Here is a 21,457-nt window from a genome sequence, read left to right on the forward strand (position 1 = left end):
TGACGTTTGTAAGTGATCCTTTATTCTTCCGTACACAGGGTTTAAGAGCTCAAGTCTTTATTGAATTCAGTCAAGTATTCATACAGTCTTCTGTATGTTCACAAACAAGCATTCCTCACACATATTCGCAGACAAATATAAAAAGGTGAGGGGCTTTTTTTTCTTTTTTTTGCAGACGGCATGTCAAGGCACTATTTTAACATAAATATGTGAACCTTCTACACAATTAAATGACCGTACAATGAAAACTTGACAGACTACAGACATATTCTCTCCATCCTGTTCCGAGATCATAGCTTCTTTAAATATATATATATATATAAAAAAACAACAGGTTTGAGGTTCTAGCTAGGTCTGTGCTCAGTCTCCAGTATGTTTTACCTTAGCAGTGAGTTTATGCTCTGAAAGGTGGATGTGTGCACCAAGTGATCAGACGGACCTAAATGACGCAGACCACACAAACGCAGTGAACACAAGGAAAACGGCGTGTTAGGAGTTGATCCAGGGGTGCTGTAGAGACTCGGCGGCTGTGGCGCGGTTCTCCGGGATGAACTCAAGCATGGTGAGCAGGAAGTCACTGAACTGAGCTGCTTGATCCAGTGGCCACTCGTACTTCTCTAGTAACACCTCGAACAGCCCCCACGGCTTCAGGTTGGCGATGTGCCTCAATTCACCTACATACAAATACACACACTCGGTCAAAACATTCTCATGCAAACTCAAGGACAAAACAGCATGCAAATATCAAGGTGGCCTGTTTTCTATGAAAGTAGTCCAGGACTATCTGAAGGAAAGTTGTGAATCCAGGTAAAGAAATTTTGAATAAATAAAATACATTTGTAGCAGTAGCCAACAATACATTGTATGGGTCAAATGATTGATTTTTCTATTGTGCCAAAAATCATTAGGATATTGAGTAAAGATCATGTTCCATGAAGATATTTTGTCAATTTCCTACTGTAAATGTAAAAAAAAAAAATTGATTAGTAATATGCATGGCTAAGAACTTCATTTGGACAACTTTAAAGGCGATTTTCTCAATATTTAGATTTTTTTTAACCCTCAGATTCCAGATTTTCAAATAGTTGCATCTCAGCCAAATATTGTTCTATCCTAACAAACCATACATCAATGGAAAGATTATTTACTCAGCTTTCAGATAGTGTATAAATCTCAGTCAACTTGACCGTTATGACTGGTTTTGTGGTCCATATGGTCACATATATAAGCATCTGCTGCTTTACTTTTCAACAAGTTTTGAAAATTTTATACACACACAAAAACAGATGCTTCCTACTATAGACCACATGGCATTTCAAATATCTTGTTACTGCAGTCATAGTCTCATGAGCATTTTAAGGGATTTTTATCTCAGGTCTAATGAGAGACGGTGGGATTTGTCGTTTTATAGCAGTGGACAAATGGAATTTATTCATTCAATTATACATTCAACACTATAAGAGCAGTCATGCTCTGTTGCTGGAGTTAGGAAACATTAGAGGCTCTCTCAGTGGATTAGAAATCAAGCGGAGCGAACTTTTTGAACGGGTTGATCTTCAGCAAGGATATTCTGAGCTAATAATATCCTGACTATTCATCACACGTCTGTGGAAAACCTTTTCAGAACAAGCACTAAATGAACGAACCTGCAAGTCACAATGATCTGGGGTTTGTCTCTGGGGGTTTGACACAACCTGTATTGTTAAAAGCGCTATATAAATAAAGGTGACTTGACTATGACCTGAATATGACTGAATCTCATCTTAATGGACCATATCCATGATCCCTCTTCATGCAAACCCTTTTTTCTTTTTTTTAAGGGGAAAGTGACTCAGGCTTTATATTCATCCTGACATTCACCTGTAATTTAATCATCCAGATTCACATTTTTTGAAGGAAATTTTTAAGAATAGTGTTTGCTGAGCTCTTACCTCTTCGGCTGAAGTACTCTCTGGAGTATCTGCCTGACAGGGCTAAGTGTGGAGGAATGGGACCCAGCAGCTCAATGATGTGAGCTATGTGATCTGGAAAACAACACAAAAGAATCACACAAACATATTTTTATGGACATTTTTTATTTTTTTGAACTTTTTACACTCACCAAGGCTGCATTTATGCATAAAATGCATTTGCTGCATTTAAATATACACACATACAGTATATATTTTGAAAATATAAAAATAATAGTATTACATATAAATATATTTAATATATAAACAACATATTTTTTCCGAAATATACATAGATGCCTGTGTGTGTATTTACATATACATGAAAAATATACACAGTATACAAACATATATTATATACTCAAAAACCTTTATTTTGGATGCGATTAATCATTTGACAGCACTAGTTTGAATATATTTTAAATACAATTTATTCCTGTGATCAAAGCATGATCCTTCAGAAATCATTCTAATATGCTGATTTGCTGCTCAACAAACATTTCTTTTTATTATCAATGTTGAAAACAGCTGTGCTGCTTCATTTTTTTGTAGAAACAGTGTTAGCTTTTTTTCAGGAGTCTTCGATAAATAGAAAGTTCAACAACTATTTATTTGAAGTGGAAATCTTTTGTAACATTCTAAATGTTTTTACTGTTACTTTTGATCAATTTAATGCATCCTTGCTGAATAAAATATTAATTTCTTAAAAAAATTAAATACAAATCTCAAACTTTTTGATTCATGAACCAAGCCTACAGTTCTGAGACTGATGCAAAGCAAAAAAAAAAAAAAAAAAAAGTATTTGAAAAGAGAAAAATAAGTACAAGTCTGTGTACTTTATTTTAAGAGGCTCATCCCATTAAAACAGTCTTTAAAAAATGACCTATTGTCACTGAATATAAGTAACCTGGGAGGAAGACCAAGAGAACGGACCTTCATCTCGAGTGTAGTCCTCTCCTGAGTGAGGCTCAAACAGATAGTCTCCAGTCGCCAACTCAAACGCCTGTGAAGACACATCATATTACTGCTCTCTCACATGACACACAAGCAGGAAGCTTGTACATCCTGACCATTTTTTTCAACGTCTTCATGGAAAAGTAGATGTTAGATCAACACTGAATGAGTTCATACCATACACGCCGTGCTCCATATGTCAGCAGGGGGTCCGTACTCGGCTCCAATCAGCACCTCCAGAGCTCGGTACTGACGCGTCTGGATGTCCTCGGTAAAGTGCTTGTGCTGATGTGGAGGAGAGGACATCAGTAAACATCACACATCACCAGCTCTTTGTGTTCAAACACCTGATGTGATCCATAATTCACTTTCTGAATGGCTGGAATCGACCCACTGTACTCACCACCCAGCATGCATTGCCTAGGTCTGCAATCTTGATCCGTATTTTATCTGCGTTCTGAGGTTCTAGAGGATTCACTAAGAAATCAGCAGCAGAGTACGCTGTGGGGGAAAAAAAACAGACCATTTTAACATTGATGTGAAATTTTCAGCAACATAATTACAGCCAATCAGAAGATATTTGACACTTAATTTAAGATAAAAAGCCTACAGAGAGCAGCGGTTGGATTCCAGAAGTAAGAATCCCATTTATTTTCTCCACAGGGGAACTGATTTTGAGCGATAACTTAAACAGACCTACTGTGAACTATGAGGTTGTTAATCAATGGTATGTGCTTTGGTTAAAGCCATCAGTCACATTATTTCAACTTTATTTTCAAAAACAGTTTTCAACATGGAATCCAAGTGAAAAAATATATAATATCCATAATTCTGCATCTTAATGATATGTCTCATTTACTAACATCATAAATCTTGAAAAGTTTGAATATTTCCATTTTTAAACTTTAATGCACATTTTTTAACACTACACGTTATATTACATCAAAATTACAAAAAATTTGTGACAGCTGCAGTATGTTTCTAATATAAACAGCTGATGGATTGACAGCTAATTTGACATCTTTCTCTTTTCTGATCACCACAATCAATCTCTCAGTATTTTTTTCTCTCAGTATGCTACTGTTGCAAAAAAAGATGTTGTAGTTTCCGTTCACCACTATAGAAGTTTACCGAACTAAGATGAATTCTCAGAACCTCGTAATGTTAAAAGGGACCTTTATATGATTTAAAATGCTTCTTTCTCTTATTAAACCTGTTAAGTACACAGTTTTACACCTTTGTCTTTTTGTCAGATTTTCAAACATTATTTTGCTTCAAATCAAAGTTTGTAATGCTGATTTAACTTATGGCTGGCTGGTTTTGTTCATGGTTTGTGATTCAAAGACTATAAAACAAAGACTGTATAATCCCTATGGGAATAATGAACGGGCAAAAATACTTCCAGAACCAAGGCCGCTGATAAAGCGGCCGGACACTCTATTTGTTGTTTTCCATCAGCTCAAAGCAGAGTACGTACTGTTGGGAGAGAGCAGTGAGCGCTCAGTGGAGTATCCGGACAGAGTGGACAGAGCCGACTCAGAGGTAGCTGACAGGATGGAGCCAGACATGCCGGACAGGCCCGATCCAGGGCTGGAGAAGCGCAGGGGTCCGAAGCCGTTACAGCCCTCCTCCAACCATGACGAGCCCGATTCTGGACTGTGTTTTTTCAGAGCTCCTATAGAGTGTCCGTTACCGTTCACTGTGACACACATAAAGAGAAAAACCTTCTGAATACTTCAGAGAAAGTCAAGTTTGATTTATTTATACAGCGTTTTCATAATACACGATTTCAAAGCAACTTTACAGAAATTCAGTGTCATGTCCAGAATGATTTGATGCTTTAACAGAACAATTTTTGTGCTGGGTGACATACAATGATTATATCAATTATCCTCTGGATTTAGATCTAGCTGTTATTATTTGTTATTCTGTGTTCAAATGTAATTAAGAGATTTACATATTAGTTTCGTATTAAGCGAGCATCTGTTTGTTCATAATTTAGCACCATGCCAGCTACCATGGTTTTATTAGTGATGAGAAAGAAGTGAAAAATATAACAAGTAAATAAATAAATCATCTATACATACATAAAAAACATTTTCTAAATGTTGCTTTTAAGTTTAGCCTATCTAAAATCTAAAACTTAATCTGGCCTCACTTAGTTAATTAATCTTTTCTTAATATTCTGCTGAATATTAAAGCATCTTGGAGGAGCTAAAACCATCACAGTCCATCAAAATACGCTTCAGACATATTGGACTCTGGATGAAAATATGATTGGTTGCCATAAGCGAAAATATCATTTGCTGAAAGAATTCTGATACAAGTTTTACATTTTTCAAATTTAATCAGCAGTTATTTAAGCAATGATGTTGAATTCAATTACCAACATCTTGTTAATAGATGGGTTTCCATCCAAATGTGAAGAGAATCTTTTCAAAGTTCGCAAAAAAGAAAAAAAAAAGAAAACAACAAAGAAATGCGATTAAAGTGCATTTCTATCAAATTGTTCCAATGGATGGCGGTGGTATTGGTAACCTAGTAACCAACAGTATATAAAACACCATCAGCAGACACATGGGTTTAATGTTCGCTACATCAGAATTTGTTCGGCAAATGCGTTTCCACCTCCCATCGATTTTTTGCAATTCTGAAATTTCAGACATAATTACTATATTGTGATGTCTGTCCTTACTATACTTGAAAATGGCTCATATCCTGGGAAAGACATTGGTAATATCGCCATATGGTCATAAGTTTAATCAGGGAGCTTTTATGAAACTGACTTTATAATGTTAAATCTAGAAGAATCTTAAATTTGTCAATATTTTAATTATAGCTTCATTCAGGAATGTTCTTGTGTTCAAAAACTGTCAGACTCAGCAGAATGAGGCCCGTTTACACTAATGTGTCTTCGTTTTAAAACGGCGTTTTAGAATGAAAACGATACCCGTTTACACTGCCGTTTCAGAAACGATCTCAGTTTACACTACACAACCGAAAACGCATGTCACGTGACCATTCATGCAGGTACAACCATAGATATATATAGGTAGATTCCCTATTATTTAAATGGTGGACGCGTCTGCGTGCTTGGAGCGGTCAAATGGGGGATCTACCCGTACATATCTATGGGTACAATAACGAGCATGTTACTGTTTACACGGTCGTCAAGGATACGCAGAGCGAATGTGGGCAGCCACGCCATCGTTTTCAAAAGTCTCCGTTTTGGTCCGTTTACACTGAAACACAACACCGGATTTTAAGGGATATATTTTGTTTTAACAAAATATATTGACTATAATCTTAAGTCATGACAATTTTCCATCTAGCCACTAAATTTTCAGAGAGCCTATTTTCCACATATACAACTAAAGCTAACTAAAATAAAAAAATAAATAAAATCTGAAGAAAGATTGATTCGGCTTCTGCTTTTTTACATAACTCGCACGTAGCTTCATTCTCTCTAAAATTCATCTTAATGTTCTACATGTCATTTTGCATGTGTAAATGGTTCATTAAGTCAGTTCATTAATTAGATTTCCATTTGATGGCCATTAATGCTGAGTAATACCGTTTACAGAAATGAAAACACTTTGGCACTTGAGTAAAAGATTTGTTGTTCGCTCTGGACATTGGAGTGATGTTTTCTTTACTCAGGAGCAAGAGGAGACGTGCATAATGGATGTCTCATTATTTTCTGCCTTGAAATATGCACAAAAATAAATTGAACTGATTTGACACATTAATCTTGTGTTTTTTCCTACATATATTGTACATAATCTTTCAATAGCTCACAGAATTCCCCACAAGGTATTTTACAAAGCCTCATTTTCGAAGTAATAATATATTTCAGTACCTAAGCTAACAAAGCCCTCCTTTATTTAAGTAAATCAACACTTTTTGCAAATTAGTTTAAAAGAATCATTAAAACATGATTCGAAAGAATGATTCAATTTAATTACATTCTCTTGTGCATGCTGAAAATATACATATAAATGTATCTCACTTTGTGCGTGTTTGTCATCATCCTCTCCATCCTCACTGAGCCTCCAGAGCGCTCGTGTGTTTCCAGAAGCATCCGGCGGCAAAACTCCATCCAAATCCTCCATCCTCTGCAGGTCCAATAGCCTCTCGTCCAACAGGCGCTGCTGCCGTTTGGCTTTCCTCTTCAACTTCTTCTTTTTATTCTTTGATAATTTACCCATCTAGACACAAACACACATGGGCAGAAAGTTAAGTTTACTTAACTTAGTCTACTTTCAAAAACGTCTTCTAAAACAAACATATGGTCTGATGTTAGCCGATCGACCCGTGAAATTATGATTATGTTTGCAAGAGCAAACTAATCGCACACACTTATAATGGTTAATATGTTCTCAAACAAGCAGAATGTGTCATAGTGGTTAATGGAACAGTTCACCCCAAAATGAAAATTCACTGAACATTTGCTCACTATCAGTCCATTTAATATGAAGGTGAGTTTGTTTCTTCATCAAAACAGCATTACATGACTTGCTTAAATGGGTGCCGTCAGAATGAGAGTCCAAACAGCTGATAAAAATATCACAATAATCCACAAGTACTCCATTATTAAGACGTTTTTAACTTCAACCCACTGCTTCTCACTTAAATATGAGTCTATAATCCATAACATTGCTTTTTCCAGTGAACAATTTACATTTTCTGAATCAGGACAGAAATATGCACAGATCAAGCATCATTTACAAGTGAAAACAGTACAAAACAAATATGTCAGAGGATGTGAGAGGACAAAAGTGGATGGACTTTTTCACTGAAGGAAGCATTATTATAGATTATGGACTAGTATTTTGGCCAGAATTACAGTTTGAAGTTAAACGTCTAAATGATGGGTTTGTTTCTTACAAACATGCAGCTTTTCACTTCACAAGACATAAAATGATGGATTGGAGTTGTGTGGATTACTTGTGGATTGTTGTAATGTTTCATACAGCTGTTTGGACTCTCATTCTGACGGCACCCATTCACTGGAGAGGATCCATTGGTCAGCAAGTGATGAAAAGCTAAACCTTTTCCCGATGCAGAAACAAACTCATCTACATCTTGGATGGCCTGAGGGTGAGAATATTTTTGGGTAACCTATTCCTTTAACAAGGTTGCTGGTTCAAACTCAGCAAAAAAGTAAATCACCACTGTGTCCTTGACCTAAACACTTCACCTCAATAAGTCCTTTCATGGCTAGCCAACTTTAGGCACAGTTGTCAGCAATGGCATGCAGAGGGGTTATTTTATTTAGTTACAGAAGCCAAACACTGTGCATTAATCATGATTTTCATGACATGTTGTCCAGGGATCCTTTCTAAACGATTTGCTCATTTTTGATACTCTAAGCTTACACTGATGCAGCATAAAGTGAATTCTGCCACAGGGGATATCTGACACCCCTGCGCCATTTCCAGCTCTGGGACTATTTTGGGATGGCAGCTCTGTTGCCGTGTCTGTTGTCTGGTCGAGCCGTGACACGTCCGCTCTACTGAGCCCAGTCTTACAGGACTGACCCGATGAACCTCTGCGTCTGGCGCTGTCTGTAAAACTACTGCACTTCCTGCTGTAGGTGCAGATATAAATTTATCAGAGGTACTCAAATGTATTCTAGGCCTTACGCTCTGGTTACTGTATAGCAAATAAACTGGGTCACTGTAACCTAAAGGGGTCAGAAAGGTGCATGCAATACCGTCTGTTACGGATACTGCTCACAGTCTGAAGAAATGCTTTCTATAATACAAACAGAGGATTCAATCACTCAGAAGTTACAAACCTTTTAAATCAGTTATGATATTAATTAGCAATTGTTGCACACATCAGAACATTTACAGGTGAAAAGATTAACAAGGTGGTGATGCACAGAAGGAATCACAATGACTAAGATTAACTAAATTAAAATATGCCATAATAAAGAAGGTGAAAAGCAGTTTAGCCGACCTAAAACATGTTGAGTTGAGTCATGCAGTAAAAACACTGGAGATAATTATTTTAGATAATTACTCTTTTTAAAAAGTAATTTCTTTAGGTAGCAGCCATTTATTCAAGAAATCTGTAGTCTAACAAAATGAAAAGGCATAAGAAGATTTTTTTTTTTTATTGTTTATCAATCATTTTCAATATATTTTGTTGTAATAATTAATAACAATAATAATAAGAAACTGAGATGAGACATGCAGAAAAAAATATTGTATTCTTAAACTACTATGTAACAGCCATTTATCAAGAATGAAATCAGTAGCCTAATATTTAAAATAGAGCAAAACAGATAAAAATGCAATCATTTTATTTTATCGCTGGACTGAATATTAGTATTATTATTATTAACAACATTAAAATATTTTTACATATGATACAACAAGAAATAAAACAATAATTAAAAGCCAGTTTGGCATATTGGTCATGGGGCTCTTTTAACATAAAACTCAATATCTGTTTTGGTCTTAATAATATAACACCGTCCCAAGCTAATAATTTTGAGATATCTTATTCTTTTCATCATTTCTTTTCTCATCTCAGCGGTGGAGACAGCCTTGCTTTTCGCCATTCATCTCATTTATATTCAGAAGAGAGGAAAATGTGACAGTAATTTGTGAAATCACTCTCAACCATGCAGAGGTGGTGGCTGAAATAAGAAAAGCAGAATACAGGCAGCGGGAACGCAGCGGATCTCTGTCTGGCTGTCAACACGTGAGAAAAGATAATGCTCCTGTCTGAGAACAGCTTACTGCATTGCTCTTTTCTCACTTCTAAAATAGTCACTTTAACTTTTCTTCTGAAGAATAAAAGAGGAAAATTAATCGAATTGCAGAATGATCAGATGAGGAAAGATAGCTAGCTGGTTTAATGCTCCAGCATGTAAACACCTCTGAAAGGTCTAATATTGTTAGTGAACAGTTAACCGTGTAAAATCAACACATCTGTGGGACGGCAAAGAGCGTCAAGACCAAATCCACTGACTTGGGCAAAAAGAAAGAAATGTTTTCTTCATGCACAGAGCATTTAAACGTATACTCTGTGTGTTTACACTTTTATAAAACCGCCAAAACGGTGCATTCTTTTGGAAATCAGAGCATATTTTGAGCATAGGTTGCATTGCCTTTTCCCAGATCAGTGGATCTGACCCCAGTCATGGAGATTCGCCCCTTTCCCAGAGATTTATGCCCATATATCTACATAGGCAAGGGTGGGTTAGGGTACAGCAGGCAGATTAAAACAGTCATGTGTCACCAGGACAAACTACATCCTCTCTGTATTTCAGCAGGCACAACTCTGAACGTACCTGTTTTTCCCTTGGGGCCGTGCTAACTGCCATCAGAACAGAAGAGGAAAGAGGGAAGGGACAGAAAACCACAATGATAATAATTATAATAATTTAAAATAAAAAGAAAACAGAGAAAGAAAAGATAGGACACCAGTTAGAAACCAAACAGACGACAGAATAAATGAGAAATGATTGGCATATTCACCACAGAAGCAGAGGAGAAATGACGACCAGCATGCAGATCAATTTAACAGCACATTTGTAGTTGATTCAAAGTTAAAAGCACACCCAAATGACTTCCTAATTTGCTTTCTTACCTTTGAAAGCTAAACAAAAAAAATTCACTTGAAAAGTAACCCCTAATTCTATGACCTGGACTCAATTACTGAGGATAAAACAACTGTGCTTCAGCTAAAATCCACAGCAAGGCAAATCTGTTTGAAAAAATACTGACACTCACTGCTATTGTAAAGCTGTATGTAGGGCTACAGCTACTAATCGTTAATAATCAATGATGAAATTCAGTTGTGGCTTGTTTTAAACCTGAAAAAGCAAAGCACAGCTGATCATTAGATGTCAATTAATTGTTAGGTCAAAATCACTGGCAAACAGCAGATTGTGTTGTTATCATTCACTCCAGGGATACTCAAATCATATCACTCATGGGACACTTTTAGAAAATTCAGGGTGTAGAGTGAATAAATAACCAGGCAATCCTTGATATTCATTTGGTCCAAGTATTGACTAAAGTTAAACCAAACCTATGTTAAACCAGCCTCAAATCTTTCATCAAAACTGTCATTAAGGGGAGAGTTCACCCCAAAATTAAAATTACCCAATGATTTACTGACCCTCAAGCCATCCTAGTTGTATATGACTTTCTTAGGGGTGTGCCCGAAGTGTGAATCCATATGCAGAAACACACGGAAAACAAATAACGCGTTCTACAGAGCTACTAAAGGGACATGGTTAGCCGCTTGCTAGCAGCCTGTTACATTACAGTACATGAAAGCTCACTTACCACATACACAGAGTAAGGAGAGATGACTGATAGGACAATGGCGAATGATTTGCAGATACTGAGCACCACTGACAAACATCTAATCTTGTAAAATGTATGGTACTGCTGCGCCGTAGTATGGAGTCCGTGTGATCGTGAATCTCGAAAGTAAAAGTAAAATAAGAGTGTGCATTCGAAAGCTGTTTCAGTTCCCTGCATATTTGTAACGGTTCCCTGATGCCTGCAATTTAGACGCAGTATAATTACCCAACAATATAATTGAGAGGGAAAGTATTTTTATCCTCCTATCTCGTAGGCTATTTATTCCCCTTAGGGATTCCGTTACCATAGTAAACAATTACTTGCGCCGGATTGCGGAAGAGGGGGTGGGGGAGAAGGAATCATCAGGATGCCGGTTCAACATCGTGATGTCTGTCAGTCATCGGCGATGGACGATGCCATCGTCAATCGGCCCAACCCTAGTTTTGTTTTGCTCTCTCCTCTGTGCTTCCACGTTCATCGCTTCTCACCGGAGCTTACACTACACCTACGTCATCCGCTGGAACGCCACTCTCTCATGAACAGTTATGAACAGCATGACAGTTAGCAGAAGCTAGAGATTACAATTGATAAAGTTTTAAATATGGATATGTTGTCGGCACCAATAGCCTCGTGGCAGTGTGCTGACATATAGTGCCATTGCACTTTAGATTTCCTAAGTTCTTTTGTTGCACGAGTTTGCATCCTAACTTGTGGACCTTTCCCGATCTCGCCCCCTCTCTCTCTCCCACTTCGCTTCCTGTCAATTCATGGGCTAATTTTCATTTTTGGGTGTACTATTCCTTTAATACTAGGCTGTCATTAAAAGGCATTTCTTAGCATAATGTCCAATGCCAGTGAATACTATTTTTTTTCTTATTTATGCATAATTATATTGAATGAAATGGATGAAATGTGATGAAATGGAATAAAATGAACAGTTTTTTTCTTCTGTATTGTGTGACATACATTCGAGTGAATTGGATTATCTAAAAAAAAAAAAAAAACTAGAGAAGAGACTTGGCTCTATCCATCGGATGTTGATTGGACACGGATTGTATACAGATCTGTAGGCAGATCTGAATGAGAGCTTGAAGTTGATTGTAAAAAAGGGTCTGGTTTTAAAAGGACTAAATTTCAGACAAGTCTGAGATGCTTCGCCAGACAGAAGCTTAACCAAAATTACAAGGTCAAAAGCATTTAAAAATTAAACATGCAAACAATTCACAGGAATATCAAAAACATCAATTTAGAAAATAGATGAGGTGAACTCTCATTTAATGCTGACTTAATTAAAATAAAATTCATAAATGAGCTTGCAACTATTTAATTCACATGTAAAGATATTCATATCAAATTCACTATAGCTCATGTGTAAAGTCAAGAACTATGCTTATTTTAGATTCAGAGGTTTACAAATACAATGAAACACAGATGAAGGCAAACTCAGTCCGGTGACACATTAAAGAAAACAAAAATATTAATAATAAGCAAATAATTAAAACAATTAATTGTAATCTAAAAGTATGTTTCACACTGTCTAAACTGCAAACAACAAAATGAACTGCATTACAACGATCAAGATTGGAAGAGAGCAGTAGTGAGATAAAACTAGAAAGCTCCCATTAAAAGCGTTCAGACAGCTTGATTATAGTGGGAGTGATGTAGTTTAGTCTGCACAGACACGCAAATGACTTTCTAAATAACTCTGGATTGCAGTGGCGGACCACTCATAAACCCTATTCACACGGGATTAGTATTATGTGGGGACCATGTGTGATTTTGAAATTACCCCCCCACATCTGAATTTCGTGTGGTGCATTCGCACGGGATAAGCGAAGCCTGTGATTTTACTCGAAATTACTGATTTATCTCCCGGATACCCGGATGTCAAGGCTTTGAGAGTCCCGTTCTATGGTCCAATTAGATGGATTAAAAAAAAAGAAACTAATAGTTTTATGCCCCGTGTCATTTACATTTCACCAGGTTAAAGTAATATCTCAAGCTTTATGCTTGATTTATTTGTAACACATTAAACCTTTTCAGCTTTCTCTTTCTGCAAATTGAATGGTGTAGTGATATAACAGCACCCAAAATACTATCAAGCACTCCAACACAGCTCCATTCTTTGCGAAAGATGGATAAAAAGGCACACAGGAAACAAAAACCTTGAAAAATGATATACGACCTGCCAAATGCTGGCCAAATTACAGACATGGCCGATTCGCACAGGATTAAGATCACAGACAACCGCCGCAATCATTACAAATGACTGGAGGTCACCAGGTAATACTAATCCCGTGCGAATAGGGCTATAGTCTCACTGATGTGCAGTAAACCTGACTTTGAGTATCCCTGGTTTATTTCAATGTATGCTGTTCATCATTTTATATGAAGATAATGTATGTTTCTTTATATATTGTCTATTTAATATTGAATGTATTTATTATGCAAGCATTAAATGAGTCATACATGAGTCTGAAGGAAGTGTTATGTAAGTCTCACGTGATACTAAGGTGAGTTTCAGGTGAGTCACACACTTAAAATAAAGAACAGTACCGGAGGAGCCAGAAGGGGGCGGAGCTCCTGCCTTCTGCCATAACGTGGCCTCTGCCGCCAGTCGTCTCACATACAACTCATTCACATCCAGCAGGATATTCTCTGGCTTTATGTCTGTGTGGATGATCTTGCATTTCGTGTGCAAGTAATCCAAGCCCTCGAGAACCTGAAGGAGAGAAATAAGACACGTATGAATCAGTCCCATGCTTTTGATGGAGGTGCAATGTGTATACCGTATACTGGTAAAAACAAGTCTGACCCACCTGTCTAAGAATGCTCTTCACACAGACCATAGGCAAACCCATGTAGTTGGATTTGATGATCCATTTCAACAGCTGGTGACCGAGCACCTCTAGTACCATACACACATCTGAGAGGTCAAGGAGTCAAGGACAGAATCTGTGATTAATAAACCATAAAAAGACAGCTACTGAAATATGATGTCAGCATGTTCTACATGTCCCAAAGCAAGTGAGCGACACAGTTTCGTCTAGCATAGATACTCAATCGGTGGTAATATTCATGGTGTTTTTAGGTGGTGTTTTTCACCATTTCATTTGATAAAAAAAACAATTGTATATACACACAGAAACTCACACTAAACCACCAAAATAAATATTCTTTAACCTGAAGAAATTATGATAGAAATATATCACTATATATAAAAAAGATACATTTTAAAAATACAATTTCTGCTGTACTTCATTTGACAAAAATAATAAACAAAATAATTTATAAAAATACAAATGTTTTGTGTAAAGATATTGATATAGTCACATTTGATTGAATTTTAAAAGATTGATTAAATTGTTAAAGTTGTATTAATTACATTCATTGGACAAGCTTTTTATGATTGAACTTAATGAACCCATTAAAATGGAAATGTAGAAAAAATAAATAATTTGAGCAAAAATAAAATAACATTTTTGGGGAGGAAAATGGGATGGAAATTCAAATTTGAACAACACACAACAGTACCATTCACCTAAAAATAGAGGTGGAGACTTGTTACATTCTGATGAAATATTTTTTAAATCACTAATTGTGCACAATAAGAACAAGAACATGTATTCAAATGTAAATGAGGGTCAACATTGACTTCACAGATGAAACATCAGATGTGACGTATAACAGGTGCAAAAACATGAGCATGTGATGCAAGCAGTAAAGGATACGAACACCATTGACACCAGAAATTTTAAAGTCATCAATGAGCTGAACTATCCTCTCTCGTTTGGGGTCTGTGGGGTCGCTGTCTCGCACCTGAGGAAAAATTCTGTCAGGATATATATATTTGTTTTAAAATTTTAAATCAAAAATGCTAATGTATTCAAGTAGGGCTCGCTGCATCCTGCGGTGGACATCCAACCCCGCCCACATCCAAGTGTGACATCATATTGGTAGGTTTAGGGGTGGAGATGGGTAGGTTTAGGGGTGGAGATGGGGTGGGTTTAGGGATCAGGGCGTGGAGATGGGGTAGGTTTAGGGATCAGGGCGTGGAGATGGGGTAGGTTTAGGGATCAGGGCGTGGAGATGGGTAGGTTTAGGTAAATGTGAGGTGGGAGGAGTTGGATCTGGATCCAACCACGCCCCCTGGACCTTATGGGCTGCAGCGAGACGCTCCTGAATGTAATCAGTCCTCAGACTTACACATCTCAGTAGTTTAATCTCGTCCAGTGCAGTCTCAGTGTAGTGCTGGGCACTTTTAACCACTTTCAGTGCCACAAACCGTTTCCGCCTACAGACAAATGTCATATAATGTTGAATTCATACGGTCCAATCCATACATGATTATCTGGCTGACTATCCATAATCAGCTTACATCTCAATATTTAGAGATTGTGCATCTAGTTCCAGCAGTTTAATCTCAGGGATTAGGATTCATGTACATCGCAGCATGTAAAGTACTCACTGTAGATCCCAGCACAGCCATACAGTGGAGAAATGACCCCATCCCAGTTTCCTGACCACATGATATCTGCCATTAAACAGGTCTCCAATCTTTACTGGATAATACCCTCCTGAAAAAATTTAATATTGTTACCATAACATACATTCAAACAGTCATTATCAGTCACTATTGCTGCATTAATGAAGCATGCAATGCAGCTATTTTACAGCAGCTTCAAATGTAGGTCATCAGATCAGAATTCAGAGACAGAACTATTAGTTTTATAATAACATACTGCTCGTATTTTAATTAAAACTAACACTTTTAAAAACATTTTCGTTAACTGAAATAAATATGAAACAAAATATCACTATTAGATGAAAAATGTAAACTAAAGGAATATATTTAAATGGTGCCTTGCACTGAAATTACTAATTGGAAATAATACTATAAAAATTAAAACTGAAATAAAAATAAATTAAACCAAAATAGTAATACTTAAAAATGACAAAATAATAACAAAATTACTAAAAACTACACTGAAATTAGTAAGATAACTGACAATACAAAATTAAATTCAAAATATTAATACAAGCTATAATAGTTTATAAATAATACTGTTTTGCAGTGATACCAGATGTATTTTTTGTTATGAATAATCTAATTTTTTGTGTCAATAATGTTCTAAATAAAAATCGAAAATTGTGAAATGATATAAAGGGCTTTTCATTTGGAAAGTAGTTAACAGGCATTATAAAACGGTTATGTAATATTTTTAACATTTTATTAATTCTTCAGCAAAATGAACTGTGATGAGATACACATCAATTACTGTGATTTATATCACAGTGTATATATTTTTCCACAGTAAGTATTGGTGATACCGCCTCTTCAAGTTGAACAACTTTATATTAAGGATAAATTAAAATCAGCTATAAAGCAAATATTAACTTAATTTCTTATGATCATAATTATACCTTTACAGTAATCTGATGGATTCTCTTGTTCCTCATCATCTGACCCGAGTAATTCTGCTGGAGGCGGGGAAAAGTCTGGAGGGGGAGGGCTCAGTGCTTGTGGTGGGGTCGTCTGATTGGCCGGGGCCTGTGGAGTGGGAGGAGTCGTGGAGAGATCTAAAGGTAGACCCAGTGAAGGTGCTGTGGAAGTGGAAGGTGTGTCTGGAGACGAGAGGATGCTGGGTGAGGGGACCACTGCGATGGGAATGGAGTGAGGGATGGGGGCCGGAGGCTGCAGGTCTGGAGGGCTCTGGGAGAGGTTTAACGGAGGTGTCGGGGGCGACTCTGGAGGTGTGGCGGATCTGTGGATGGTGAGGATGTGACACAGTTCATCGGAGGAGGGGATCTGGGGTCTGTAGAGCAGTAAATAAAAGAAAAAAAGAGATGTTTAAAAACAACATCTGCTGGTTGACATCCTGTGCGAAAGAACATTCTTCTACAAAACGCCACTTGTCTGTTGTCTATGGCAAATGCAGCTATGTTTAAAGGAGCAGAATGTTACTATTTTTATTCGCTGATGAGCTACTACTTTTCATAAGCAATCTCCAGCTGTGACTTTCATATCTAGGGCTTATGATTTCACTCAAAGCACACAGACTTCAACCATCTTTGCAATTCAAAACATCAATGAACCATCTTAATATAAAGCCGCTCTTGTGTCTCAGTCTATCTAGCTTTTATTAAACGGCCAATAAGTACATCTAAAAGGGATTTGCAACAGTGGCCAACCAATATGGGTTTTTCTTGACGCCGATATCTAGAGAGCAGGGTTGCCAATAGAATGGCTAACATAAACATATAATGTGTTATGCACACTGTAATGCACAAGAACATTCAGACATCTGGGAACACAGAATGCAGTTCATACCGATTGTGATTATATGTGACCCTGGAGCACAAAACCAGTCATAAGCAGCACAGATATATTTGAAGCAATAGCCAACAATACACTGTAAATGCCACTCTTTTATGCCAAAAATCATTAGGATATTAAGTAAAGATCATGTTCCATGAAGATATTTTGTAAATTTCCTTATGTTAAATTTTTGATTAGTAATATGCATTGCTAAGAACTTCATTTGAACAGCTTTAATGGCGATTTTCTCAATATTTTGTCCTATCCTAACAAACCATACATCAATGGAAAGCTTATTTATTCAGCTTTCAGATAGTGTATAAATCTCAATTTCACAAAATTGACCCTTATGACTGGTTTTGTGGTCCATGGTCACATATATAATAATAATATTTTTAAATATATAAAAAAAAAAAAAAAAAATTGGAAAAATTAAATTTTATTATAATGTAATATAAAACAATATAATAGACAATGTTTACATATAAAATGTAAATTTTCATGTTTTTTTCTAATCTAAGGGAAGAAATGATGCGTCATGGTCTGGCCTTAGCAAACAATGCATTTAGTCTCATTTATTTTTTATTATATTTTCTTTCACTAACTGGATTCCTTTGACTCACTATTGATTGAATGCTGCACATTTTACTGACACCTAATAATTTTTGGAAAATAAAAATGCATATTCACACAATATTTACAAAAACATTGTTGCATTTTCCACAAAAAATGGATAGATTGACTCACACAGCTATATCTTAAAATATCGTCTGAAAAATCAATCTGATACTTCTCTATCAGTAAAATAGTATAAAAACAATACATTATTATTCAATACACTAAAAATTTTAGTGCAACATTAAAAGCGTGTCATTTTCTGGCTGTGTTACATGACATAAACAGTAATGAAAGCTGATATTTATGCATGGGATATTTATGTAGGGGAAGCACATACACATCTTCATGCTATTCTGGCCTACTTCTGAAATTTTGTATCGCAGCACTGCTAATGTAATTTAATCACTTGCATTTCTCCTTATTTGACCATATTCGGTTTTTTACTTAAGTGTGGACTAAATGAATAAATGTGGGAAAATCAGAATTTAGGATAATATTTGTTTTTTTTATCCATGATGCAGGTATGTGCAATATGTACCTAATGTGTAGCTACAATTTTAAAATAGGTCCCACATGCATGGCCTGGGAGGGAGGGCCATGAGTCAATATGCTTATCTGGAGAAGTGACTCCCATGGCCACCCTCCTATATATTTTTAGCAGCATCTCACAGAGTAGAAACCCAGATCTGGATCCTGCCCAGTTAGACACACTCACCCCAGCTCCAAACTAGAGATCTCCACTGCTGCTGCTTTGCGGTGCTTCTTGTTTTTCTTCTTCTGCTTTTTGCCGTAGCTGTTCTGGGGAAGGCTGCTGTCGCTGCTGGGTACTGCCATGCATCAGAGAGAATATCATATAGCATAATACATATTAGACATGCTGTTATAGGCACCCCCACCCCCAATTCACTATACATGAGCAACTAATGGAGGACAATCCACCAACAAATCGAGGATTTCACATCGTTAACAGCCTATATGACTCTATGAATGCATTTCTTAATAACCACCCGAATAATTCAATAAATCATTGTGAATCCAAACATAAACGTGCTCACGCTTAGCTTTACCGCTAACACGGGCTCTAACGCTAGTCATCAAAACAAGCGTCATTTTAACCCTCCGACGAGCCGGCATTGTTGTATTTATCCTCAATACACATAATACATCCACAGACACTATCATGTTTAGGACTGTTTGGCTGTTTTTTAATGAAAACACTCTCACCGTTCATTGATATCATCGGGACAGCTGTCACCTCACGCACATTCGCTTCAGTTGTTCTGCGCATGCGCACTCCGACAGCAGCTCATGCGATTGAAACGGGACATTATATTTTATATTTATTAGGCATTAAAGTGTTATCTTATTTCAAATTAGTGAAACACAATACATGCAAATTGTCGTGTTTTATTTTTCATCTGAAGACAGAAATTGACACAATTTTCGTGAAAATTGTTCGGAATTGGAAAAAATTTGTTATTTCTGCTAATATGTCAGCTTGAATTTTTTATTTTCATTTTTGGGTGAACTGCAGCGAGCCTGACAATGTCAAAAAAAATAATAATAATTATAGATGTAGAGGATTTTGTTTCTTCATCAGAACAGATTTAGAGAAAATTATTAGTCTACATCACTTGCTCAACAATTAAGGGCATATCATTAAGTAGGGACACTAGGGACATGTCCCTACCAATATCCAGTGACTACTAAATTGTCTCTAGGAATAATTTTGATCAAACAATTAAATAGGCCTATATATGTAATCATTGTTGTAATTAAGGCCGCATCTGAAATAGGTCATATTACCTGAGAAGTTAAAGAAATATGCTAGAAAACTGTGTGCTTTCAAGAACCGTACATTTATGGGTGGAGTAAGAACTACTGAAGGGGATTAGGGATTACATTTTGAGAAAAAAGTCTAAATAAAAATTTGAGAAACTCATTAAATTACCAGAAAAAAAGTCATTACATTTCGAGGAAAAAAAGTCAAAATAAAAATTTGAGAATCAACTTTTCTAAATTACAAGAGAAAAGTCATTAAATTTTGAGAAAAACTCAAAATGGATACATCCTTGCCACCAGCTTCGGCAGATTTTTGAGTTTTCTCAACTTCTTGTATTCGGTTTATACAGGTAAAAAGTGAAAGTAATTTTTTGAGATAGGAATTTTGGGTTTTCATGAGCTGTATGCCAAAATCATCAATATTAAAACAATAAAAGGCTTGAACTACTTCAGTTGTGTTGTAATGAATCTAAAATATATGAAAGTCTAATGTTTATCAGTACATTACAGAAAATAATGAACTTTATCACAATATGCTAATTTTTTGAGAAGGACCTGTACAACAATAAGCTGCGAAAACTCAACAATCTGCTGAAGCTGATTACCTTATACTTTTAAGTTCTCAACTTTTTTTTTTTTTACAGTGTAGGATAGTTTCCCTTTAAATCAGGGGTGTCCAAACCCGGTCCTGGAGGGCCGGCGTCCTGCAGAGTTTAGCTCCAACCCCAATTAAACCCACCTGAACCAGACAATCAAGTTCTTACTAAGCATACTAGAATCTTTCAGGCAGGTGTGTTGAGGCAGCTGAGAGCTAAACTCTGCAGGACCAGGACCGAGTTTGGACACCTCTTTTTTAGATCAACTTTGAATAAAGAAAAGAGAGGTTTAGAGCCAGATTTTTGTTTGTGGGTGTGAAATTTTGTTCAAAATTGTTATATTTTTCTAGATTCTCTTGTGAATAGTAAAACACACCAAAGAAAACATCTTTAAAACAGAAAGAAAAGTCACAAAATGAGACCTGGATGAACAATAAAAAATATGACCAAAATTTGAATGACATCTACTCACTTTAATATCCGACTTATAATTATGTCCAAGCTTTTTGTGAAATTTGGATTAACTCAATCTGTTGCTTGCCCTCTTCATATTTAAGGAGAGAACTATATATTTAAGTCAGACATGATTTAGTAGGGATGCTATGCCAATCTTCAACGACTACTAAATTGTCCCTAATAATTTTAAACAAATAATTAAATGTCTGTTGTCTGTCGTTATGCCAGAATCACAACTATGCCCTAGGTTCTGAAGCAAAAAACTGTGGTATAATTTTCGTAAAAATGGTTCCGAATTTAAACAAAAATCATCCATTTTTGGTTTTGATGCCAACATGTCAGTGAAAGTTATTCAGACCACAGGAGACGTATCATCAGTTTAATACTCTTCTGGACACTTTTGTTGCGCTGTCTACAAATATACAAAATCTAAAATAGTAAACACGACATCTT

At 36.3% G+C, this 21,457-nt stretch overlaps 1 protein-coding gene across 1 annotated transcript; it reads right to left on the reverse strand.

Annotated features, from left to right (window-relative positions):
- Position 1: 1 nt before the first annotated feature.
- Positions 2–19,467, reverse strand: srpk3 (SRSF protein kinase 3). The gene is made up of 16 exons (XM_079382219.1): positions 19,395–19,467; positions 18,886–18,997; positions 16,658–17,049; positions 15,702–15,810; positions 15,440–15,527; positions 14,965–15,052; positions 14,053–14,159; positions 13,790–13,955; positions 10,210–10,235; positions 6,913–7,111; positions 4,381–4,602; positions 3,307–3,404; positions 3,081–3,188; positions 2,883–2,952; positions 1,932–2,024; positions 2–674 (listed from the first exon to the last, which is right to left on the reverse strand). Exons 1-16 carry the CDS (start codon positions 19,456–19,458, stop codon positions 490–492), a joined length of 2,127 nt encoding a protein of 708 aa, XP_079238345.1. The 5' UTR covers positions 19,459–19,467; the 3' UTR covers positions 2–489.
- Positions 19,468–21,457: the final 1,990 nt, after the last annotated feature.

This window comes from Barbus barbus (genome assembly GCF_936440315.1).
Source record: "Barbus barbus genome assembly, chromosome: 28".
Lineage (NCBI taxonomy): Eukaryota > Metazoa > Chordata > Actinopteri > Cypriniformes > Cyprinidae > Barbus > Barbus barbus.

What these genes read in the sequence shown, in the direction of transcription:
- srpk3 (XM_079382219.1), bottom strand. Translation starts at nt 19,458, where the DNA reads ATGCGCAGAACAACTGAAGCGAATGTGCGTGAGGTGACAGCTGTCCCG. An exon ending in TGAAGAGCATTCTTAGACAG is followed by an intron (nt 13,956 to 14,052) that starts GTGGGTCAGACT and finishes TCTCTCCTTCAG; the next exon opens with GTTCTCGAGGGCTTGGATTA. An exon ending in TAGGCAATGCATGCTGGGTG is followed by an intron (nt 3,189 to 3,306) that starts GTGAGTACAGTG and finishes CCTCCACATCAG; the next exon opens with CACAAGCACTTTACCGAGGA.